Below are 22167 nucleotides of genomic sequence, written 5' to 3'. Positions count from 1 at the left end.
CCAGGCTTCAGCAATATGTGAACCATGAACTTCCTGATGTTCAAGCTGGATTTAGAAAAGGCAGAGGAACCAGAGATCAAATTGCCAATATCTGCTGGATCATGGAAAAAGCAAGAGAGTTCCAGAAAAGCATCTATTTCTGCTTTATTGACTATGCCAAAGCCTTTGACTGTGTGGATCACAATAAACTGTGGAAAATTCTGAAAGAGATGGGAATACCAGACCACCTGATCTGCCTCTTGAGAAATCTGTATGCAGGTCAGGAAGCAACAGTTAGAACTGGACATGGAACCACAGACTGGTTCCAAATAGGAAAAGGAGTACGTCAAGGCTGTATATTGTCACCCTGCTTATTTAACTTAAATGCAGAGTACATTATGAGAAACGCTGGACTGGAAGAAGCACAAGCTGGAATCAAGATTGCTGGGAGAAATATCAATAACCTCAGATATGCAGATGACACCACCCTTATTGTAGAAAGTGAAGAGGAACTCAAAAGCCTCTTGGTGAAAGTGAAAGTGGAGAGTGAAAAAGTTGGCTTAAAGCTCAACATTCAGAAAACGAAGATCATGGCATCCAGTCCCATCACTTCATGGGAAATAGATGGGGAGACAGTGGAAACAGTGTCAGACTTTATTTTGGGGGGCTCCAAAATCACTACAGATGGTGACTGACACCATGAAATTAAAAGACGCTTACTCCTTGGAAGGAAAGTTATGACCAACCTAGATAACATATTCAAAAGCAGAGACATTACTTTGCCAACAAAGGTTCGTCTAGTCAAGGCTATGGTTTTTCCTGTGGTCATGTATGGATGTGAGAGTTGGACTGTGAAGAAGGCTGAGTGCCGAAGGATTGATGCTTTTGAAGTGTGGTGTTGGAGAAGACTCTTGAGAGTCCCTTGGGCTGCAAGGAGATCCAACCAGTCCATTCTGAAGGAGATCAGCCCTGGGATTTCTTTGGAAGGAATGATGCTAAAGCTGAAACTCCTGTACTTTGGTCACCTCATGCGAAGAGTTGACTCATTGGAAAAGACTGATGCTGGGAGGGATTGGGGGCAAGAGGAGAAGGGGACGACAGAGGATGAGATGTCTAGATGGGATCACGGACTCGATAGATGTGAGTCTGAGTGAACTCCACAAGTTGGTGATGGACAGGGAGGCCTGGCGTGCTGTGATTCATGGGGTCGCAAAGAGTCAGACACGGCTGAGCCACTAAACGGAACTGAATTGAACCACGGATTATACATTGAATGTCTACAATTTTCTTGGAGAAATGTAAGTAAAGATTACAATTCCTCGTATTTAATACTTTCATGTTTATACTATGTGTATATAACTCTGTAGAGACCGGGCCATGTGGGGGCCTAACCCTTTATTAACATTATAAAAGAGGTTTGTACAACGCCGGTATATTTAAAATGGATAACAAACACGTATCTATTATACAGCACATAGACCCTTGCTCAATGTTATATGGCAGCCTGGATGGGAGTGGGGTTTGGGGTAGAATGGATACATGTATATGTATGGCTGAATCCCTTTGCTATTCACGTGAAACTGTCACAACATTGTTAATCGGTTATACCCCAATACAAAACAAAAAGTTAAAAAAAAAAAAAAAAGGTTTGTACAAAGAGCACACAGGAGAAATTATTTTATTTGACAGATAGCTCTGGGAATTTCACCAAAGGTGACATTTGAGCTGCCTTTCCTTAGGACAAATAAAAATCAGATGGGAGATCCAAGAGGCAGGGTATTATGTACAGAGGGATTAGTTCATGCAAAAAGCATACTAGAGAACTAGGAGAGATAGGAGGTGGAGCAATCAGATGGGCTAGGAATTAAAAGTTCTTTCCTGTTAGACAATTAGGTTTTCACTCTATCCTACAAATAACAAGACAGGGAAGATGATAAAATTAGCAACCTTCAGATTTTCATTTTAGAAAGACAAAGTCTTTATGATGTTGAGATGATTCTCTTTTACCCAGTTGGTTATTTTATTTTAAAAAACGTATTTATTTATTTAGGCTGTATTGGGTCTTCAAAATTTAGGGGTGAGCAATGAGGGCCTAAATTAGGATGAACGTTTAAAGTGTTGAAAATGTTAGTCCTTCAGCCATGTCCTGCTTCTTGAGACCCCATTGACTGTAGCTCTGTCAGGCTCCTCTGTCCACAGCATTCTCCAGGCAAGAATACCAGAGTGGGTAGCCATTCCCTTCTCCAGGGGATTTTTCCAATCCAGGGATCCAACCCTAGGGCTCTTCCACTGCAGGCAGACTTCTTTACCATCTAAGCCATCAGGGAAGCCCCCTAAATTACGATGGTGCCAACAAAAATGAAAAGTACTAGGAATCCTGGGAAACATTCATACGCTCAACTTGCACTGGGTTTTTACTGGCTTTCACAAATACACAGCTTTACAAATTGCCAGGCATTGTAACACCACGGTTATCTCAGTGAAAGTGAAGTCGCTCAGTCGTATCCGACTCTGCGACCCCACAGACTGTAGCCTACCAGGCTCCTGTGTCCATGGGATTTTCCAGGCAATAGTACTGGAGTGGATTGCCATTTCCTTCTCCAGGGGGATCTTCCCAACCCAGGGCTCGAACCCGGGTCTCCCACATTGTAGACAGACGCCTTTATCGTCTGAACCACCAGGAAAATCCTAGTTATCTCGGAGATCACGTCTAAATAGAACTAATCAGGCAGACATTCAAGTTCACTGGCTGAGCCAGAAGATTTAAGATAGGTTCGTCTTGTACCCTTACTTCCACACTCATGCATAGTAATAAATAGCCTTGGGAAAACTCAGAAATGTGATCTCAAGTGATTACATTCCTCTTTGATTTAATCCACAGAACATCCTTCTGCTTTGGGTCCAGTGTTTCAGAGAAAAGTACCCAATGACCCCTCGAAGCAGAAACGATTTGAGTCTGATAGTGTCTCCGGATAAAAGTCAAGATCGAAAACAGCAGACGCCTTTCTTCCGAACTCCTCGCCAAGCCCTCTCACCCAGATTCTCGGCCTGGTACGTGACCCTTTAATCTCCAGGCTGGGTGCCTGCAGTCCGCCCAGATCCCGCCCTCCCCAGCCCCACCCCCGACAACGTTCGCCCTCCGGGTTCTGACTCCGCACAGCTGTCAGCCTCAGTCTTCCCCCAACATGGCTCGTCGACTGAATTCAAAGGACCGACGGGAAGATATGCTTTTTCAGGGAAATTCATTGGGTCCCGTCAGGCACCTAGAGCACATTAGACCTCCCTCCAAGATGGCGGGGGCCGCAGAGGGGGGGGGGGCCATTGCCGATTGAGCATGCGTTCAACTAAGCCGCGCAGGCTGCCCCCTCCGCCGTCTTTCGTTTTCCTTCTAGTCCCTTCCAACTGAGGCCCCGCCCACAGCTTTTGCGGGTGGGCGGGGACATAATATAGGCAGGGGCAGAGGCGTCCCTAGCCAGGCGCGTCCGCGGAGTTGGCACAAACGGGTTAGAGACTGCAGAACCAGACCGGCAGTCACCATGATCGCGCTGTTTAGGCGAAGCAGTGGGGTGAGAGGAAGAGCAGGCCTCGGCGCCGGTGGGAAGTGGAGGTTGTGGTGTTCGGGAGGGGGCCGGGCGGGGTGGGAGGTTGTAATAAGGAAGGAGCCCAATCATCAGGCGCCTTGGCCCCTCTTTACCCCGCTCCTGGATTCTCCAGGCAAAAACACTGGAGTGGGTTGCCATTTCCTTCTCCAATGCGTGAAAATGAAGTCGCTCAGTCGTGCCAGACTCTTAGCGACCCCATGGACTGCAGCCTACCAGGCTCCTCTGTCCATGGGATTTTCCAGGCAAGAGTACTGGAGTGGGGTGCCATTGCCTTCGCCGCCGCTCCTGGTAGCAACCAGGATTCCGGACCCTCGCCTGGCTTTCGCGCCTACCCATTCCTCGCACTGTGGGACAGAACGCTTTCTGGGTTTTCAGTTTCCGTATCTCCTTGGCAATTGGCCCATATATAGATGGCGTCCCCTTTTCAGAATATCTCTTTTCTTTCTCTGGCCCGAGAACCTTCCAAAGATTTCCCAGAGGAATCCTGTCATATCCCGAAGTAAACCCGTCTTTTAATTGGTCAGGGCCTAAAAATTACAACCGTGTTTTTGCTGAACTAGTTTATTATCTCTTGTAGGACACTCTCTCTTGGCTCTCAGTCCCTACACTAATAAGGAAGTCTTCTATAATGTATTTACTACAAAGTGCAGAATTCAGATAATCTTCACCTTGGGTGCCCGCCAAGTAACGAGGAAAAGGAAAATGGAGCAGGTGCTCCTTAGGGTACTTAATATATTTTAATATCCATTTGGTTTTAAAGTATGGAGGGAGGCGCTTCCAGGTTGTGTACGTGTAAATAAAGGAGAAAAGAAAATCCCAGAGCTTTGCTGTGAAGCTCGTCTGTTTATTCTAGTGTCTCACAGATTTTAAGTTGTCTCAGCTACTAGATACAGTTCGCTATTTTAAATATTATTGCCATTTATATGTTATTTATAATTGAGAAAGTTATGTCTTGTACCAAAATAGAATCGGGTTCAGAGTAATTCTAATGGGTTATTGCCCAGTATTTGTCATTGCTATACAAGTTAATGGGTGCTGAAGGCAGAAATTGGGGGATTTAAAAAATGATTTTACATGCTGATACCAGGAAAAAAGACCTGGATTTCTCAATCTCGGGGAGGGGGCAGGTGGTGGGGGGTGGGGGGTTGTTGCGGGGACGAAATAGATACAGAAAAACCTGATCCAGAAAATTTAGGCCACTTTGACACTCCCATAAAACTCAGACTCTTAATTCCTAAGAAATAGGCAAAAGTTTTCAATTTTAGCTGTGCTGTTATTGCAAAGTTAATGGTTGATTAAAGTTGCTGCCCTTGGAGGTTTTGAATTCCATGTTTCTAGCAGAGAACCCAGAGTTAATAACATTTATAAACGGTTTTGCTTCCAAGACATTAACTTATTTTGATCATCTCGACAGGTACCCAATAAGGTTAACCTCATTTTCCAGGTTTGGGAAGAAGTTAATAAACAAGTTTGTGGACATTGTTCCCTGGCTGTAACTACCTTTATACTTTGTTTTATGTAACAGATTTTCCTGTAGGTCATATGTGAACTCTTTGTAAATTACTTTAAATACACTGATAATTCCTTATTTAAAATCTCAGCAAACCATTTACCCATATTGTGAGGTCTGATTTTGTGCCATGCTGTCTAAACACACATTTAGAAGAGGTTTTTAGTTTCATTTTCGTGCAATTTTTTTTTCTTTATAGAATCTAATAGCAAATTAGGATACTTGAATTGAAAGAGCAGTATAGCAGTATGGCACGAATTCTTCATCGTAAATGTTAAGGTAATAATCCTGGTTCCTAATAGAAGAGTGACCTTGGCCAATTTTACTTGACCTTTCTGAGCCCCAGTTTCTTCATATACAAAATAGGAATAAAAATAATTCCTTAGTATTAGGATTGACTCAGATTCAGGTGCATTAATACATGGAATGTGACTGAACAAGAATAGGTTTGGTGGACAATGAGTACCTGAGAAACCAAGTTTTAACTCCAAAATAAAATTAATGAAAATTACAAAGAAAATGTGAATTTTTATATTCTATAATTAAAAAAAAATTGTAGTATAAAATATATTATTGAAAGGGTTATTTAAATTAATACATTTGATAGTCTATATTGTCACTTCACATGCAGGTAATTCTGTTTACAAGTTGAAGTTGTTATCTACAAAGTGGACAGTTTCTTTTCACAGATTTTGAAAAACATAAGTTCAGTCCTTCATCTTTTAGTAGATTGTTGAATTTCTCTTTTCTTTCAATGTCTAGCTTAGTAAAATTTAGTTCTGTCAAATTCCTTAAACTGTAAATTGTGTAATTTTGGCTCTCCTTAAACATTTACTCGAGTTCCAGTATGGTTTCCAGTTTGATAACTTTAATAAATGCAAGTGGTTACTTTTTGTGTATATTGAACTGTTATGAGTATAAAAATAGATTGCAAAGGAACAATACCTGATTATATCCTTTCTTTCTATGAATATAAAAATAGGTTGCAAAGTAATATCTGATTATATTTTTATATATCTTTTTGAAGAAATGAGTAGATTTCAGAAATTAAGACAAATAGTTGAGTAATGGTTTAAAATAGGGCTAGCAAACTTTTTTGTAAAGAGAGAGTAAATATTTTTGGCTTTGTGGACCATGTGGTTTCCCAGCTCTGCTGTGATAACAGCAATAGACAATGTGGATTGACTGTGTTCCAGTAGAATTTCATTTACAAGACTGGTGGGTACCATAGTGTGCTGGCTTGCCTCAGAACATTCTAAGAATACTTACAGACAACAGAAGAAAATATATAACATGCTTAGGCTAATTTGTTTTGTTAAAGTGAGATATCTTAGAAAATGGAGTGCTTCAAGGGGAAGATTCCCAGAGATATTCTTGGGAGGCTACCAGGGACAGAGAACCAAAGTTGATGAATGAGGCAACTCTTGAATGTAGAGTGATACTATTTCATTTTTGCCCCCCATTGCAATTCCCCAGTTACAAGGTGTTCTGGTGCTGGAAGGTGAGATTTCTGGGACAGTGGTTCTAAGTCTACTACTACCCCTGACTCTTACTTGTCTTGGAAATATTCCATTTTAGTAGTGCAAAGCTACTGATTAGTTTTATTTGCATTGCATTTTTTAAAGAAGAATTTCCTTTATGATAGGTGTTAAAACATCTGATAATTGACTTAATACAAAAATCAAATTATGGTTGAAGGCATTTAAGTAATGACTTAAACTGTGTTCCTGAATATGGTCAAACAAGTTGCTCTGTTTACTTGTAAATACTTATCAGTATTCTACTTGACTGATGTTTAAATTCCCAAACTTATTGTAATAAAATTATTCTTTACAGGTACTGAGAAGTCTTTCTCATTTTGACTGGAGATCACAACATACAAAAACTGCCCTACAACGTGAGCCAGGATCAGGATTTAGTTTTGGTATATTTTGTTTTGTGTTTTGACTTTAAACTTATATTTGTTATATATATGAAACTTTTTAAAAAAGACTTTCTGTTTCATTATTTATTTATTATTGGCTGCCACATGGCATATGGGATCTTAGTTCCCTGACCAGGGATTACACCCGTATTCCCTGCAGCGGAAGCTGGAGTCTTAACTATTAGATCAACAAAGAAGTCCATATATGTGACTTTTTATATGTAATTATCTGGAATATGTTGGTAAACAAACTTAGTAATGTCTGTCACCATCCGTAGATTGTTCACTGTTAGTCACACCCATCCTTTCTGATCTTGTTTTCTTCTTCAGCTGTAGTTCCCTGTAGTACATCTGTATTAGCAGCATGTATATATATTCCTGCCATTTTTCAATATATCAGTTCAGTTCAGTTGCTCAGTCGTGTCCAACTCTTTGCGACCCCATGAATCACAGCACGCCCGGCCTCCCTGTCCATCACCAACTCCCGGAGTTCACTCAGACTCATGTCCATCAAGTTGGTGATGCCATCCAGCCATCTCATCCTCTGCCATCCCCTTCTCCTACCCACAATCCCTCCCAGCATCAGGGTCTTTTCCAGTGAGTCAGCTCTTTGCATGAGGTGGCCAAAGTATTGGAGTTTCAGCTTCAGCATCAGTCCTTCCAAAGAACACCTAAGACTGATCTCCTTTAGCATGGACTGGTTGGATCTCCTTGCAGTCCAAGGGACTCTCAAGAGTCTTCTCCAACACCACACTTCAAAAGCATCAATTCTTCAGTGCTCAGCTTTCTTCACAGTCCAACTCTCACATCCATACATGACTACTGGAGAAACCATAGCCTTGACTAGACGGACCTTTGTTGGCAAAGTAATATCTCTGCTTTTCAACATGCTGTCTAGGTTGGTCATAACTTTCCTTCCAAGGAGTAAGCGTCTTTTAATTTCATGGCTGCAATCACCATCTGCAGTGATTTTGGAGCCCAAAAAAATTAAGTCTGACACTGTGTCCACTGTTTCCCCATCTATCTGCCATGAAGTGATGGGACCAGATGCCATGATCTTCATTTTCTGAATGTTGAGCTTTAAGCCAACTTTTTCACTCTCCTCTTTCACCTTCATCAAGAGGCTTTTTAGTTCCTCTTCACTTTCTACCATAAGGGTGGTATCATCTGCATATCTGAGGTGATTGATATTTCTCCCGGCAATCTTGATTCCAGCTTGTGCTTCTTCCAGCCCAGCGTTTTCTCATGATGTACTCTGCATTTAAGTTAAATAAGCAGGGTGACAATATACAGCTTTGACGTACTCCTTTTCCTATTTGGAACCAGTCTGTTGTTCCATGTCCAGTTCTAACTGTTGCTTCCTGACCTGCATATAGGTTTCTCAAGAGGCAGGTCAGGGGGTCTGGTATTCCCATCTCTTTCAGAATTTTCCACAGTTTATTGTGATCCACACAGGCAAAGGGTTTGGCATAGTCAATAAAGCAGAAATAGATGCTTTTCTGGAACTCTCTTGGTTTTTCGATGATCCAGCAGATATTGGCAATTTGATCTCTGGTTCCTCTGTCTTTTCTAAAACCAGCGTGAACATCTGGAAGTTCACAGTTCACATACTGCTGAAGCCTGGCTTGTAGAATTTTGAGCATTACTTTACTACTGTGTGAGATGAGTGCAATTGTGCAGTAGTTTGAGCATTCTTTGGCATTGCCTTTTTTTGGGATTGGAATGAAAACTGACCTTTTCCAGTCTGTGGCCACTGCTGAGTTTTCCAAATTTGCTGGCATATTGAGTGCAGCACTTTCACAGCATCATCTTTCAGGATTTGAAATAGCTCAACTGGAATTCCATCACCTCCACTAGCTTTGTTTGTAGTGATGCTTTCTAAGGCCCACTTGACTTCACGTTCCAGGATGTCTGGCTCTAGGTGAGTGATTACACCATCGTGATTATCTGGGTTGTGAAGCTCTTTTTTGTACAGTTCTTCTGTATATTCTTGCCACCTCTTCTTAATATCTTCATAAATAACAGATCCACTGTTCCATGTGAATAGTCTTCAACTTAGAAATGAATACAACAAATACTTTTTAAACACTATTACATACACATTGCTAGGTATCTACTAATAAGCCAGAGTCTAGTTTGGCTATCATATATGGAACAGCAGTTTGGTGCTAAATATGGTTCTTAGTCTTGGGATTGGGGATCCATGTGGTGTTGGGGGAAAATAGAATAACATTTGCCTTCCCCTTTTCTTTCGAAAATGAAAACCAGGCAAAGAATTTGAAATAATAACACCTTTCTTCAGCATCCTTTGCCCCCTAGAGTGCTTCTTGCTTCAGAAGTATTACCATTTCTCTAGTTTAAAAACCGATTTTCTCAATCCACTTGGTCTCAGAAAAAAAGTTAAAAGGCAGCTGAGATACAAGTCATACCCTGAAAGAAATAGCAAACTCAAAACTCCCTAGGGTTAACATTTTTAGTTTTTATTTTTTGAGATTGTTAGCATCCATATAAAGTTTTTTTTAACAGAAGTGAAAATTTCAAAGCAAGGTGAGGATAGCAGTTTGGGACACTGTATCTTCTTATTTTCTTATTGAGATATTAACATAGGTTTGGTATCATTGCTGTTTAGTTTCAGTTTGTCACATACAGATTCATACCCAATAGTAAGAGACTAGTAGTAGGAATCTGTGGTGATTTGGTGAGTGACAGAGGATGAGATATAAGTGTTTCGGAGGGAGATTGTGGAGGTCAAGTAAAGGAATATTGATAACACCTGTGACCAGTTGCACCTATCTGTAACACAAGATTTATTTGACGATTAAATTATATGACATACATAAAATCCTAACATATAGTGATGGGATCAAAGTACGCTCTCAAACAATACATAATAGATCCCAGCCTTCCCTACTTCTTTGCCATGCACAATCTTGTATGTGTTGTTGTGCAGTCGCTAAGTTGTGTCTGACTCTTTTTGACCCCATGGACTGCAGGACGCCAGGCTTCCCTGTCCTTCACTCTCTCCCAGAGTTTTCTCGAATTCCTGTGCATTGAGTTGGTAATGCTATCTAACCATTTCATCCTCTGCTGTACTCTTCTTTCGCCTTCAATCTCTCCCAGCATCCAGGTCTTTCCCAGTGAGTCAGCTCTTTGCATCAAGTGGCCGAAGTATTGAATCTTCAGCATTAGTCTGTCCATGGGCATTCAGGGCTGATTTCCTTTAGGATTGACTGGCTTGATCTCCTTGGTCGCCAACGGACTCTTCAAGAATTTTCTCCAGCATAATTCAAAAGCATCAATTCTCCAGCGCTCAGCCTTCTGTATGATCCAACTCTCACATCCATATATGACTACTGGAAAAACCATAGCTTTGACTAGATGGACCTTTATTGGGCAAAGTAGTGTCTTTGCTTTTTAATATGCTGCCTAGATTTGTCATAGCTTTCCTTCCAAGGAGCAAGCATCTTTTAATTTCATGGCTGTAGTCACCATCAGCAGTGGAATCCAAGGGAAAAAAAAAAATCTGTTACTGCTTCTACTTTTTCCCCTTCTATTTGCCATTAAGTGATGGGACTGGATGCCATGATCTTCATTTTTTGAAAGCTGAATTTTAAACCAGCCTTTTCACTCTCCTCTTTCACCCTCATCAAGAGACTCCTTAGTTCCTCTTTGCTTTCTACCATTAGAGTGGTATCATCTGCATATCTGAGGTTGTTGATATTTCTCCCAGTGATCTTGATTACAATTTAGGATTCATCCAGCCAGTATTTCAGTCCAGTATTTCACGTGATGTAGCCTGCATATAAATTAAATAAACACAGTGACAATATATAGCCTTGATGTACTCCTTTCTCAATTTGGAACCAGTTCATTGTTTCATGTAAGGTTTTAACTATTGCTTCTTGACCTGCATACAGGTTTCTCAGGAGATAGGTAAGGTAGTCTGGTATTCCTATCTCTTTAAGAATTTTCCACAGTATGTTGAGATCCACACAGTCAAAGACGTTTGTGTAGTCAACGAAGCAGAAGTAGATATTTTTTGGAATTCCCTTGCTTTCTCTATGATCCAACGAATGTTGGCACTTTGATCTCTGGTTCCTCTGCTTTTTCTAAATCCAGCTTGAGTATCTGGAAGTTCTCAGTTCATATACTGCTGAAGCCTAGCTTAAAGGATTTTGAGCATAACCTTACTAGGATGCAGAATGAATGCAATCATATAGTAGTTTGAACATTGCCCTTCTTTGGGATTGGAATGAAAACTGACCTTTTCCAGTCCTGTGGCCACTGCTGAATTTTCCAAATTTTGTTAACATATTGAGTACAGCACTTTAACAGCATCATTTTTTAGGATTTGAAATAGCTCAGCTGGAATTCCATCACCTCAACTAGCTTTGTTGGTGGTGATACTTCCTAAGCCCTGCTTGACTTCACACTCCAGGATATCTGACTCTAGGTGAGTGACCATACCATTGTGGTTATCTAGGTCATTAAGACCTTTTTGGTATAGTTCTTCTGTGTATTCTTACCACCTTTTCTGCTTCTGTTTACCATTTTACCATTTTTGTCCTTTATCATGCCCATCCTTGCATGAAATGTTCCCTCAGTATATCCAGTTTTATTGAAGAGATCTCTAGTCTTTCCTATTTTATTGTTTTTCTCTACTTTTCATTGTTCATTTAAGAAGGCTTTCTTATCTCTTCTTGATATTCTCTGGAACTCTGCATTTTATCTGTAAAATGAGAGATTTGATCTTAGGCTATTGAATACCAAATTTCTAATGTCTTTTATATTTTATTTCACACATCCCTATACAAGTTATTGGTGTAGTCCTAAAATTATTATTTTTCATTCTTACCTTTCTGCCTTTTCTTTCATTCTTCTTGCGCAAAACATCATATATCGCTCTTAAATTTTGCCTATCCTTTAATCCTTGGATGCAACTATAATAAAACTGCATGTTAGTGCAGAATTGCAAAAATTAGTAGTAATTGGCTTCTGTGCTTGGTCCAGCCACCCTATTTCTTTCTTTAATTTAAGAAGCCTTCCCACCACTTTTCTCAGTTGCTTTGGGCTCCTTCGGAGAAGGCAATGGCAGCCCACTCCAGTACTCTTAACTGGAAAATCTTTATAAACTTAAGTTACCTGAGTTTTAAAGGAGAAGTAAGATTGAGTTATGGTATTCTTATATGATATTTTGTACAAGTTTTATTGGTGTATGGTCACTGGTCATGTCTTACCTCCCTAATTAGATTGATTCTTGAGGTCAGGATATGTCTTACATTTTAGTTTCATTTCAGTATTAGTAAACATATGATGATCTTTGGGCTTCCCTGGTGGCTCAGAGGTTAAAGCATCTGCCTGCAATGTGGGAGACCAGGGTTCGATCCCTGGGTTGGGAAGATCCCCTGGAGAAGGAAGTGGCAACCCACTCCAGTATTCTTACCTGGAATATCCCATGGAGGGAGGAGCCTGGTAGGCTACAGTCCATGGGGTTGCAAAAAGTCAGACATGACTGAGCTACTTCACTTTCACTTTCTTTCATGATGATTCTGCTTCGGAGTTAAGAATAAGTAAGAAAAATTGTTTTTACTTTAGTACTGGGAAGAGAAAAACTTGTTTGTATCTGTTACTCATTTGTAAAAGTAAGAAATCTTACCTACCTTTTTGGCATTAATATTGACATAGATTTAATTATACGGTACAGTGAAATCTTGAGTAGTCTGAAAGCACATTGCGTTGTAACTTTCTGGCTATCAAAGGTGAAAGTCTCCATTATAATTATAAATATCTACATACTAACTTCATTTTCTCAACTCATTGTCCTATTTAAATATTTTAAAAATAACTTTCCCTTAGAATTCACTGAACAACAGAAAGAATTTCAAGCTACTGCTCGTAAATTTGCCAGGGAGGAAATAATTCCAGTTGCTGCAGAATATGATAAAACTGGCGAGGTAGGTATATGCACTTTAAGGAGTGAAAGTCTTTGACAAATTCTACAAGATTTTAAATATAAGTAGATTTTAAATATAACATTTTCTCTATTATTATTATATTTCTTTCAGTACCCTGTCCCATTAATTAAAAGAGCCTGGGAGCTTGGTTTAATGAATACACACATTCCAGAAAGTTGTGGTAAGCTTTCTTTACATTTTTAATCCTAGCATGCACATGAACAAGAAAACTCTAAAACTCTGTTCAGTCATTCTTTCAAATATTTGTCACCATTAAATGGTTTTGTACCTATGTGCCCCTGTATAGTGGAGAAGGCAATGGCAACCCACTCCAGTACTCTTGCCTGGAAAATCCCGTGGACAGAGGAGCCTGTGGGCTGCAGTCCATGGGGTTGCGAAGAGTTGGACATGACTGAGCAACTTCACTTTCACTTTTCACTTTCATTGGAGAAGGAAATGGCAACCCACTGCAGTGTTCTTGCCTGGAGGATCCCAGGGACGGCGGAGCCTGGTGGGCTGCTGTCTATGGGGTCGCACAGAATCGGACACCACTGAAGCGACTTAGCAGCAGCAGCAGCAGCCCCTGTATAGACTTCAATGTTTGCCAGCTTTTAGAAGCCTTGTACTCAACAATCAGAGGCATTCTTCCTTCTTTGTAATTGGTTCCAAAGTGGGGTTTCCCTGGTAGCTCAGATAGTAAAGAATCTGCCTGGAATGCTGGAGACTCAAGTTCAATCCCTGGGTCAGGAACATCCCTGGAGAAGGAAATACAAACCACTCAAATATTCTTGCCTGGAGAATTCCATGGACAGAGAAACCTGGCAGGCTACACCCCATGGGTTCGTAAGAGTCCAAGTAGACCTAGTGATTAAATCACAATGTTAACTTAATCCTTGTTAACTTCTCTGTCTAGGTTGGTTGAGTTGTTGCTTTTAAATTCTACTTTCAATTTTACATTTAATTGAGACTTCCTTTCACTCCTTTCCTCAAAGGGTCAAACTTTTAGCAAAGTTGAATCAAATGTTTGCAAAATCAAGGTGAAGCAGGAAGACAGGTCCACATTACAAATAGTAAGAGAGCTTTTTGAAATTTTAAAACTAATTTTAGCTTTCTATAACAAAGTATACTTTGTTACTGTATTGGCCCAAAATCTTTTAGTTTCTTATGTTATAGATATTGTATTTGTAAATTTACTTTTAAGATTAAGTTAACCTAATTGTTATATTGCAAGTCATTTAAATAATTTGCCTTTATTTCTGTTGAGATATGCTATGTATTACAATGGGCTCTTAAAACATTTTGATATTGTAGGAGGTCTTGGACTTGGAACTTTTGATAGCTGTTTAATTTCTGAAGAATTGGCTTATGGATGTACAGGGGTTCAGACTGCTATTGAAGCAAATTCTCTAGGGGTAAGTTATTTAGAAAATTAATTGGCTAACTGAGCTGTTGTTAATGAAAAAGCCCTGCTAGGTTAGGTTAGTTGGCAGAACACAGTTTTCTTCTTAAAAAAAAAACAACACAAGGTTCTGCAATGAAGCCTGGATTTTTACTCCATGAGTTGATTGTTCTGACCATGTTGTCATTAGTACTTGGAGTCCTGCCTGTCCTTGTGGGGAAACTGTACACTTTGGCTGTGGCTTCAGTGGCAATTCCTAGATGAGGTCATTCAGGAAAAAGATTGGGATGACTTGCTGCCACTGCTGGCAGTGCTGAAGTTTAGTGAATAAGTCTTAGGAGACCTGATCATATGTACCATGTCATTTATTATAAATTTAATTATTTATCTGTGCATTTTACTACAGTAGATGTTTACATATTACGTTACCAACAAGTCCTATATAACTTAGTTTTATGTGCATACTTGGATTAACAGATTTATATTTTAAAATATCTTGCTTTTTTAATGTCACTTTCCTTTGGTTGACAGCAAATGCCTGTTATTATTGCTGGAAATGATCAACAACAAAAGAAATATTTGGGGAGAATGACTGAGGAGCCATTAATGTGTGTGAGTATATGCAGCAGCTACTTTATTTCACATTTAAGAAAGGAATAAAAATAGAAGAAGAAAGGAATAAGCATGCTCTTTTTCCTTTTCAGTCTGTATGTATACATTGGGCCATATAACACATTAAGACAAAAGCAACATATTTAAGTACAGTAGTGTTTTCTGGGATGCCAAAAAGTTTCATAAAATTATTCTCTTGCCTGTTTCCAGAAAAAAGAAACCTACTTATGATGTTTCTAGGATGCCAGAAAAGTATCGTAAGAATCCTCTAACTTATTTGCAGGCAAGAAATATCTACTTAATGGAGCACTCTGGAGCTCTTGAACTGAGTGGTTGTGTGTCAGGAAGTTCAGATCAAGTATATAATTCTAGGTGTTTGAACTAATAGTTTATTGAACTAATAAGAAATTAATATGACTGAAAAGATAACTGTTGGATGACTGACTTCAGGAGGAGAGTTATAGATTTTATTTAATTTTCTGAGAGTTACTCAACTAATTTTTAAATTGGATTTTTTTAAAAAAGAGATTTTCATACATTTTACACACATGCATACTGAATTTTTATTTTGAAAGTGACTTTACATAAGGATTTTTTCTTTCTCTTTTGGGTATTAGTCAAACATTTCAGTCTAAGGTCTGATTGTGATACTGAAACAGTAAATGGTTATTAGTTTTGAGCTACTTGTGAGAATCAGTCTGAAAGAGTAGAAAGTAATATTTGAAAATAAATGTTTTAAATTTATTTCAGGGCCTAAATTTCAGGCAAACTAATAAAAGACATTTATATGTATTTCCTACTTAATTGTCAATTTGTTTCAACAAATGAAAGTTTCTTAGAAGGCTAAATCTCAATATTCTCTAAGAATTGTGTGAAAAATCCAAGTTCTTTTCTTGTAATGTATAAAATGTTAGAAACAAGCTAAAAAATTGTAGCATAGAGAGATGGTTAGAAGAACTTAATGCACTGATAAGAGTATTTGTAATTATCTTATTAGTTATAAATAGGTATTTCTAAAATATTAAAGTCTTTTAAAAGTAGTTTAAATATTTTAAACATTTCTTGGACAGTTTTGTTTGTTATTCATACATTTAATATATGTAAAAATATATTCATTCTAGTCCCTAAAGTATTCTGATCTCTGAATTAATAACGGTTTGCTGTACATTTTCTCTCTTCTAGCTCATAATATATACTCAAATATGTATCTAGTGCAATTGATATACTCAAATATGAAGCCAAGGGTGAAAATGAAAATAATCAATAGGTGTATTAATTCAAAGTATTGCTTAATTTATACTAAGTTTCAGTTAATGCCCAATAACATTTATAAAATTATAGTACTATTGTGTTTTGTTTAAACTTACTAGAAATTAATATTTAAGTTTTTTTCTGATTATAAAAATGACATAGAAGATTTAGAAAGATATGAAGAGGAACAAAAATGTCTGTAATCCCTCAGATATGAAGTTAACTGGTATAACTGTCTTACTGTATTATTGTATACTCTATTTGATTTTTTAATACACACATGTATTTTTCACAGTTATGGTTATATGTGCAGTTTTATATCCTTTTTAATATAATAAGCATTTTTATGTTCTACTTTTTAAATACTATGATATTTATTACTACATAATATGCTATCTAATTGATGTACTATAAATTATTTCACTAGTCCATATTATTGAATATTTAAATTCCTTAGATTGTTGCTTTTAAAAATAATGTCATGGTAAAAATTTATACAGAAAAAGATAAGTCTTTGGCTTTAACTTTACAGGGTTGGTACATATTTGTAAGATTTAATCTCTTGCCAGATCGTGCGATCAGTTATACTCTTGTTGAGGATATGAGAACAGAAATAAATAAGGGTAACACTATAATTATTTTTTTAATTGGAGTATAATTGCTTTACAGTGTTGTGTTAGTTTCTGCTGTATAATAAAGTATATCAGCTATATGTACACAACACATATATCCCCTCCTCTTAGACCTTCCTCCTACTCCCTCCATCCCACCCCTCTAGGTTATCACAGAGAAAGGAGCTGTATAATTATTTCTCAATACCACTTAGTACAGAAAAATTTTCCAAAAATCAACTAATTGTGTTATTGTATATATATATTAAAATAATAAGAAACCACAATTTTCTTTTTTAAAAATTGGGTTAAATTTTTTAGACAGCATATACCTAAATATATACAGTATTAGATGACTAGAAACAAGTATTAGACTGTTGGAACAAGCTTGTCATAGGCAAGACCTTCAATAAACTTATTTGTCCAAACATGGTCTAAGAACTTTGAAGTGTCTGAAAAAACCTAGCAGTGGTAAAGAGAACTCTTGTCACAAAACCATACATTTCCAGTGGAACTGGGAAGTATTAACAGCTGAAATGTAACTGAAGCAATGCTGAAGTTGAGGTCCCAAGACCTGGCTTCAAGCAATGTAGTAGCAGTAGGATCTTATATAGTTACTTAGCTTCAAAATCTCTTCTGAAAATAGGGCATATAACATCTTAGAAGGATACAGTAAGATAAAGTACTTATGTTTTTATAATAATATCTTCACATAGTGTCCCTTTTGCAATATAATAGAGAAATTTCTTTCATACCTAATACCAGGGGAAACTGTTTCTCTTTAACTGCCATTCATTCATCCATCCATTCACTTAATATCTGAATTCCTTGCTATATGCCAGTTTACACTTACAGGTAGTATTTTTTTGTTTTGGTAAGTAGGAAGCATAGAGTCAGTTTTATAGTCCTCTGTTAGTAATTATCTGAACCTCAAAGCATGTGTTGTAGTATGTTATTCTTCTAGTTTACTTTTACTTTAGTGTGATTTTTTAAAAAAACATGTATTATATAAACTACCTCCAGTCCCTTTAGAGTGTAAGACCAAAAAAGTTAGTAATTTAATAGAGAACAATGCAAAATTGCTTAGTAAACTCTACAAAAATAAGGTGGTGGCGTCATCACTAATAAGCTTGTAATGTTATTCTCATTCTTCTAATTTTTTGAATACTGTGTACCAGGTGGACTTAGAATAAAACAGTGAATAAAACTGGGCTCCTGCTCACAACAGACTGGTAGACCCTCAGATCCTTACCCAAATTGTATTATTATATTTGTGTTATTGTATCATAGGATTTATACAATTATGCAACATAAATTCTTCATAAATAATTATGAATAAAGGAATATTATTGTAATATATTCTCTTAATATTTTAATATATTATTTTAAGACTATTAATATCTTTAAGAATATTAAATTAATATCTTTTAAGACAATCTTTTAATATTATTTTAAGAATATTATTTTATTATATTTATATAAAAATATTAATTTTCTTGACTTACAGTGTGGTAGTGAAGACAAGTTGCAATGGAAGCAAAAGTGGCTTCTGCCGAAAAAAACATAAAATTACTCTGTGGCAATCAAATAAGACAAAAACCATCCATTTTGTATAGAAACACACAAACCCATACACTTTATAAGCTCTAAAAACTATACGTTATAAACCAGAGGAATGTCTAAGAGCGCGTTTCAAGTGAAAAATTCCCAAAGTTATCAATACTTAAAATTTTGGTATTTTAAAGCGTTATTTTTTCTGAACGGTTCATTTGTATAATACTTTTTTGTTGTTGTAATGATGCTGAAAACATCTTTGAATCTCCGGATAGAAGAGTAATCTAGTTAACTTTATGTGTCATCTGAATTTGCTCTATCACATATCTGTGAAAAGGCCATCTAGCTCATGTTTTCATATCTGGGAGTCACAGGCTCCTGAAGCAGCTGCATTTAGGAGTATCTCTGACCATTAGAAAGCTTTTCTAGATTATATGCTCCTGAGGAAAAGGATTGTGTCATTTCTTTTTATCATTTCACCGCCTGATACCATTATAGGTGTTCAGTAAGTTTGAATAATTTCATAGTAGTTTTCTCCTATCAATTCAAATTCTTTCCCTTGCCTATATAACGCTTCAGATATTTGATTATGGCTATCATGTGATCTTATCTTTTCTAAGCTAATTAGAGCCAATTTTTTTCATCTTTTTTTCACAATAAAGTCCCATCACCTTATTAAAGGTGACTCAAAAATATCGTAGTGTTAAATATAGTACTCTAACATGGTGTGATAAGTACAGAGTAGAATGGTTTCATCACTCTCATTTTAGATACCGTGGTCAGTCACGTCTGACTTTTTGTGACCCCATAGATTATAGCCTCCAGGCTCCTCTGTCCATGGGATTTTCCAAGCAAGAATACTGGAGTGAGTTGCCATTCCCTACTCCAGGGGATCTTCCCAACCCAGGGATTGAACCCACATCCCTAGCATGACTTGCATTGGCCAGTGAATTATTTACCACTAGTGCCACTTTTAGATAATCTAGAAAGAAGCAGTGAAGAGTGGACAGGAAATAATTTTGTTTGGGACACATTTTGCTTAAGGTATTTATTACCAAGAAGAATGTCTAATAGATAAATCCATGCGATAAGGTAAAGGTCAGGGGAGAGGTGAAGCCTGGAACTGGAGACTTAATAGGCTATTCGGTGAGTATACCAAACCTTAGCACCAATGGAGAGACTGATTTGGTAATTTAAGTCAAGAGTAAGTTTTATATCAATCAACAGTGCTAATGCTATGATCTGTATGATCTATGTTTAGATCTGACCTTTACCTTCCTACATGGACTTATCTCTTAGACATTCTTTCTAGCAAGACTTAAATAATTGATAAAAAAAATAAATACATTGATGCCTTCAAATTGTGGTGCTAGAGAAGACTCTTACGAGTCCTTTGGACTACAGGGAGATCAAACCAGTCAGTCCTAAAGGAAATGAGCCTTGAATATTCATTGGAAGGTCTGATGCTTAAGCTGTAGTACCAATACTTTGGTTTCCTGATTCCAAAAGCTGACTCATTGGAAAAGACCATGATGCTGGGAAAGACTGAAGCAAAAAGAGAAGGGGGTTACAGAGGGTGAGATGGTTAGATATAGCATCACCTACTCAGTGGACATGAATTTGAGCAAACTCCGGGAGATATTGAAGGACAGGGAAGCCTGGCGTGCACAATCCATGGGGTTGCAGAGAGTCGTACGTGACTTACTGACTGAACGACACCTGAACTGCTGGTACTTTGCCCTGCACAATGCTATTTCATTCTTCTGTGCCTAGATCTGCTTGCCTCATTTATTTGTCCTTCAAGACTTATCTCCTCCAATGAGTATTTATTGTATCTCCTCCAAAAGTATTCTTTTTACCCTCCTTATCACTCACCTACCACCCTTCTATAGGTCTAAGTAGTCATTTCTAATGTCCTTATGGTCCCTTACTACTTTGAATTAAAATGAACTGTTAAGGTTTCTCTCTTTGGACTAAGTACCTTAAGGGTGAGGAACTTGTGTCTTTAGGCCTTTTATTCACAGTTCTGTCACCTAATAAACGTGAATGAACTTCAGCAACCCATTGTTCACCCTTCACCATCCCTTTATCCTCTTAGGAAATCTGTATGCCTTCCACCATCCCTGCCTCTTGAGAAATCTGTATGCAGGTCAGGAAGAAACAGTTAGAACTGGATGTGGAAAAACAGACGGGTTCCAAATAGGAAAAGGAGTACATCAAGGGTGTATATTGTCACCCTGCTTATTTAACTTATATGCAGAGTATGTCATGAGAAACATTGGGCTGGATGAAGCACAAGCTGGAATCAAGATTGCCGGGAGAAATATCAATCATCTCAGATATGCAGATGATACCACCCTTATGGCAGAAAGTGAAGAAGAGCTAAAGAGCCTCTTGATGAAAGTGAAAGAGGAGAGTGAAAAAGTTGAGTTAAAGCTCAACATTCAGAAAACTAAGGTCATGGCATCTGGTCCATCACATCATGGGAAATAGATGGGGAAACAGTGCAAACAGTGTCACACTTTATTTTTTTGGGTTCCAAAATCACTGCAGATGGTGATTGAGGCCATGAAATTAAAAGATGCTTGCTCCTTGAATGAAAAATTATGACCAACCTAGGTAGCATATTAAAAAGCAGAGACATTCCTTTCCCAACAAAGGGTCTGTCTAGTCAAGGCTATGGTTTTTCCAATAGTCCATACATCCATGTATGAATGTGAGAGGTGGACTGTAAAGAAAGCTGAGCACCGAAGAATTGATGCTTTTGAACTGTGGTGTTGGAGAAGACTCTTGAGAGTCCCTTGGACTGTAAGGAGATCCAACCAGTCCCTCCTAAAGGAGATCAGTCCTGAATATTCATTGGAAGGACTGATGCTGAAGCTGAAACTCCAGTACTTTGGCCCTCTGATACGAAGAGCTGACTCATTTGAAAAGATCCTGATGCAGGGAAAGATTGAAGGTAGGAGGAAAAGGGGATGACAGAGGATGAGATGATTGGTGGAATCACTGACTCAATGGACATGAGTTTGGCTAGACTCCAGGAGTTGGTGATGGACAGTGAGGCCTGGTGTGCTGCAGTCCATGGGGTGGCAAAGAGTCAGACACAACTGAGCGACTGAACTGAACTGAACTTATCCCTTTATCCATTACTGTTTACATCTTGTCACACCTCTGTTGAAGAGCCTTAAGAGGCTCCTGTTTTTTCTACCAGATAAAAATTTAACTTAGTATAATAAAAGTGTTTTTTGTCATCTGTTCCCTTCCTTTCTTCCCAGATTAATTTTCTACCATTCCTTTACATGCTATAGAATCTGTATACATGTTATAGAATCTGATTATCCTCTAAGTATTCCTTTTCATTTTTTGAGACTTAATTTAAGCATCACCTCTGGAAGCTTTCTGGATACCCTAAAACTAAACGTAGTATTTTAAGCCCTTTATGTATGACTATAAGACTTAGATATGTAATTACAGTATTCTATAGTATTCATCTCTACTGTTATATTGTAAAAATTTTGAAGACAAGATATTTTCATCTCCTCCTTTATAATCTGGTAAATAGTAGATACTACTCAGTACATGTTTGAATGAATGAGTTCCTGTGAAATTGAATTTAACTTGGTTGAAGATACCTAACATTTTAATTTTTGACATAGATTATTGGTATTCTTCATAGTGAAGGACAGGGAAACCTAGTGTGCTGCAGTTCATGGGTCGCAAACAGTTGGACATGACTTAGCAACTGAACAACAATAATTGGTATCCTACATC

The 22167-nt window shown here is 37.9% G+C and overlaps 1 protein-coding gene across 5 annotated transcripts in view; it reads left to right on the top strand.

Annotated features, from left to right (window-relative positions):
• The first annotated feature begins 3397 nt into the window (after positions 1–3397).
• Positions 3398–22167, top strand: part of ACADM (acyl-CoA dehydrogenase medium chain) — a 35427-nt gene continuing 16657 nt past the window's right edge. The window contains exons 1-7 of one of the 5 annotated variants that reach the window (XM_055585449.1): positions 3415–3545; positions 4159–4304; positions 6928–7015; positions 12872–12969; positions 13081–13150; positions 14281–14381; positions 14900–14980. In XM_055585449.1, the coding sequence (XP_055441424.1) occupies positions 4284–4304; positions 6928–7015; positions 12872–12969; positions 13081–13150; positions 14281–14381; positions 14900–14980 (459 nt within the window). In that variant the 5' untranslated portion in view covers positions 3415–3545; positions 4159–4283. Of the gene's footprint in view, positions 3546–4158; positions 4305–6927; positions 7016–12871; positions 12970–13078; positions 13151–13961; positions 14040–14280; positions 14382–14899; positions 14981–22167 lie in introns of those variants that run through there. The other 4 variants (XM_055585450.1, XM_055585448.1, XM_055585451.1 and 1 more) reach the window with 4 other exon arrangements.

The sequence above is a fragment of the Bubalus kerabau genome, chromosome 6 (genome assembly GCF_029407905.1).
Source record: "Bubalus kerabau isolate K-KA32 ecotype Philippines breed swamp buffalo chromosome 6, PCC_UOA_SB_1v2, whole genome shotgun sequence".
Taxonomy (NCBI): Eukaryota; Metazoa; Chordata; class Mammalia; order Artiodactyla; family Bovidae; genus Bubalus; species Bubalus kerabau.
The sequence above is the reverse complement of the archived record's forward strand: the minus strand, read 5'-3'. Positions and strand labels throughout refer to the sequence as shown.